Genomic DNA, 3,794 nt, shown 5'->3' on the forward strand with positions numbered 1-3,794 from the left:
AGAAATATATGTTTCATATGTATAAGCTTCCAGCCTGAGCCAGGTGGTGATGGCACACGCCTTTAATCCCAGCACTTGGGAGGCAGAGCCAGGTGGATCTCTGTGAGTTTGAGGCCAGTCTGGTCTACAGATCGAGATCCAGGACAGGCACCAAAACTACACAGAGAAACCCTGTCTCAAAAATTTTTAAAAAAGAAAAAAAAATTTAAGGAACTTTGTCTCAAAAAAGCCATGGTGGCTCATCCCTTTAATCCCAACATTCTGGAGCAGGGACAGGTGGATCTCTGTAAATTCAAGGCCTGCCAGATCTACAGAGACAGTTCCAGGCCAGCTTGGGCTATACAGTAAGACCCTGCCTTAAAACAAAATACACACGTCGGGCAGTGGTGGAGCACATCTTTAATCCCAGTACTTGTGAGGCAGAGGCAGGCATATCTCTCTGAGTTCGAGGCCAGCCTGGTCTACAGAGCGAATTTGAAGACAATTCTACACAAAGAAACCCTGTCTCAAAAAAACCAAAATAATAATAATAATAATAATAATAATAATAATAATAAGCCAAGAGTGTTGTAATCCCATCTCTGGAGGGTGGAGACAGAGGGATCCCTGAGGTCTGCTAGCCTGCCAGTTTAGCCTACCCAGTGAGTTACCCTGTGTCAAAAAAAAAAAAAAAAGGGTAAGGGGCTGGAGAGAGTATACAGTGGTTAAGAGCACTGGCTTCTCTTCCAAAGGACTGGGGTTCAATTCCCAATATCTATATGATTCTTCACAACTGTCTACAACTCCATTCCAGAGGGTCACCCTCTTCTGGTTTCTGTGAGCATCAGGCATGCACATGGTACACAGACATACATGTAGGCAAGACACCCAAACACAAAACAAAAACAAATAAATCTAAAAAATAATTTTAAAAAGGTGAGCAGTGCCTGGAAACAACATCTGAGGTGGTCCTTGTACTCACTCTCAAATGTGCATGCGCCTGCGTGCACACCCACACACACTGAACAAACAAAAAAAAGCCCAAAAGTGATGATAATATAATAGTTTTGGCAGGCAGATCTCTGTAGTTCGAGGTCAGCCTGATCTACAGAGTGAGTATCAGGACAACCAGGGCTATACGAAGAAAGAAACTATATATGTATATATATATATAAAAGGTGGGCAGTGGTGGCCCATGCCTTTAATCCCAGCACTTGAGAGGTAGAGGCAAGTGGATCTCAGTGAATTCAAGGCCAGCCTGGTCTACAAAGTGGATTCCAAGACAGCCAGAACTGTTACACAGAGAAACCCTGTCTTGGGAAAAACAAAAAATAATAATAATAATAATATTGGGCAGGTGAGATGGCTCAGCAGGTAAAGGCACTGGCCACCAGCCTGAAGACCTGAATTCAGTCACTAAGACCTACATAATGGAGAGAATTGACTGCTGAAAGTCATTCTGTGATCTCCATACTGTGCATCAGTATGCACATACATACACATAAATAAATAAAAAAAAAAAAAAAAAAAAAAAAAAAAATAAATAAATAGACAAACAAATGTGATAATTAAAATAACAACAATAATAACTTTAAGCATGTACTACAAAACAGAACTCTGTCAGTAGCAACCTCACACATGTTTGCCATGTGTCTTGATTTCTCTCTTCTCTCTCTCTCTCTCTCTCTCTCTCTCTCTCTCTCTCTGTGTGTGTGTGTGTGTGTGTGTGTGTGTGTGTGTGTGTGTGTGTGTGATGTGTGTGCAGATCAGAAGAGGGCGTCAGATCCCCTGACCTGGAGTTACAGGCTGTTTTGAGCCATCTCCGCCCTTCTCTTGACAGTGTGAAATTGAGTGCCTGGGCAGGCTGAGGAGCTGGGACAGTCCCAAGACGAAACAAAAAAGAGGAAGAGTAAAACCCTTGAGCAAGCAAGTCCCACGTTCGAATCCTCACTCCAACATGTGTTCGCTATGCGGCTTTAACTAATCATTTTCCCTTCCTGACTTTTCACATCTGTAAAACAGGTGTGCTACGGTCTTCTTCTGAGAACTGTGAATAATCGTATCGGTGCAATACCTGGGTTCCGATTACTGCAGAGCCGTGGGAATTGCTCTGGAGGTTGCTCTCATTGATTGATACCAATACTTAAAACTAGTCTCACCAAACAGAGGCCAAGCCCTTGGCAGCCCTGAGCATTCAGACTTGAGGGTACAGGGAACATGGTGACTGGGCTGCAGTACCTTGGAAAACCCTCCCAGCTTGCAGTCTGGTAACCTGACACCCGACTGACAGATTTCCTGGTGGAGTGCTGCGGTGGGGGAAGGGAGAAGGGCCCAATCTGCACATGAATCGCCCCCTCCCTTTCCCAAACCTCCCAGGCCTACTCCACTGAGTCCAGGTCCCAAAAGGGCTCACCCCAGTAAACCTTGTGGAGGTGAGCTGGGGCATCTCTTTGAATGGAAGGGTGGGGCGGTGGCTGGTGCCCTCTTGGGACTCAGATTCTAGACTCTCTACCTGGGCTGCAGGATTGGAGGTAGGCAGGTATCCCCACGGTTAGGAAAGCTGAGGTGGGGTGAAGGGCGAGGGAACCCCACCCGTGTGCTTGTGGAAGGAGGACTGCTGCCCCTCCAAAGCTCCCAGTCACCGGCAGGGTTTGGCTTTCTTTAGGATCTTGAAGTCTTCCTGTGGCCACCGCGGGCTGAGCAGGCTTACCTGCACTCTTAAGACCCTGAAAGCCCGGGCAAGGTCCCCGCTGTCATCCCTGAGCATCCAGACCCTGGGAAGCCGGGAGACATCGGTTCCCAGGGCCCGATTCTCTGGAGAATAGCTAGGATGCAGCGCGGGGACCCTGAGTGGCTTTGATCTGGCAGCCCGGCGCCTCTGTTAACCCAATCCTGGGTCACTCCGCTCGGGAAGAAACTTTGGGCTCCCCGGTGGCTCCCCGCTGCCCACTCACCAGCGCACCAGCTGCCAGCGCTTCTCCCCCGGTGCCCTGCGGCCCGCCATGCCTTGTCCGGCAGCTCCCTCCGCCGCGGAGGCGGCTCCAGCTGCATCAGGGTCAGTGCCCAGCGCTCTGGCGGCCGCGGGGACAGCACGGGACCCAGAGGCGCTCACCCTCCCGGCGGCCGTGAGCCCCACCCTCAGTCGCCCGGCTGGGTCACCGCTCTTCTCTGCAGCAGCGCGCCGGACCGCCCAGCCTCCTTCTTCGCCTCTTTTCCTCACCCTGCTGATTATCTAGGTTTCTTTGGAGCAACGGGCCAGGAGTCAGGTTCTCAGAGACCTTTGGCCCCGCTGTGTTTTGTCCCCTTAAACAGTTTGCTCTACTTACCATAAACATGAAACATAAAAAGAAATCAAACTCTCTTAAAAGCTTAAAATAAAAGCCGATGTGCCCTGAGAACGATTAAAATACTGTAATACGGCAGTAATTAAAACAGTACCATGGCGTCAGCCTAGACACTGCCCACCCTAGGCCCAGCCTCACCCAAGCAGTCAACCTCCCATCCACCCCAGATTCTTTTCGTTGCTGGAGAAGGGCAGAGACCAGCCTGGCTGACCCGATCAGAGGCTCCAGGGAACCCCAACCTGGTGTAAAGGAGCTCAGAATTGTCTGTAGAGCCAGGGATGGTGGTATTTTGTAATTCCAGGGCTCAGGGGGTAGAGGCAGAAAGGTCAGGAGTTCAAGGTCATCCTCACTTACAAAGCCAGAAAAGGGCCAGCTTGATATACATAAGACCTGTCACAAAAGGCCAGAAGGAACAGGCAGTCCCTATCAAAGAGGAAGAGGAGGAGAGAATGTGTGTGTATGGGATTGCAC

The 3,794-nt window shown here is 49.4% G+C and overlaps 1 protein-coding gene across 1 annotated transcript in view; it reads right to left on the minus strand.

Moving 5' to 3' along the window:
- Window positions 1-3,000, minus strand: part of Rap1gap2 (RAP1 GTPase activating protein 2) — a 227,036-nt gene extending 224,036 nt beyond the window's left edge. The window contains exon 1 of the mRNA XM_028866705.2: window positions 2,934-3,000. Coding sequence (XP_028722538.1) covers window positions 2,934-2,983 — 50 coding nt within the window. The 5' untranslated portion in view covers window positions 2,984-3,000. The remainder of the gene's footprint in view (window positions 1-2,933) is intronic.
- Between the last annotated feature and the right edge of the window lie 794 nt (window positions 3,001-3,794).

Source organism: Peromyscus leucopus, chromosome 8b (assembly GCF_004664715.2).
Source record: "Peromyscus leucopus breed LL Stock chromosome 8b, UCI_PerLeu_2.1, whole genome shotgun sequence".
NCBI lineage: Eukaryota > Metazoa > Chordata > Mammalia > Rodentia > Cricetidae > Peromyscus > Peromyscus leucopus.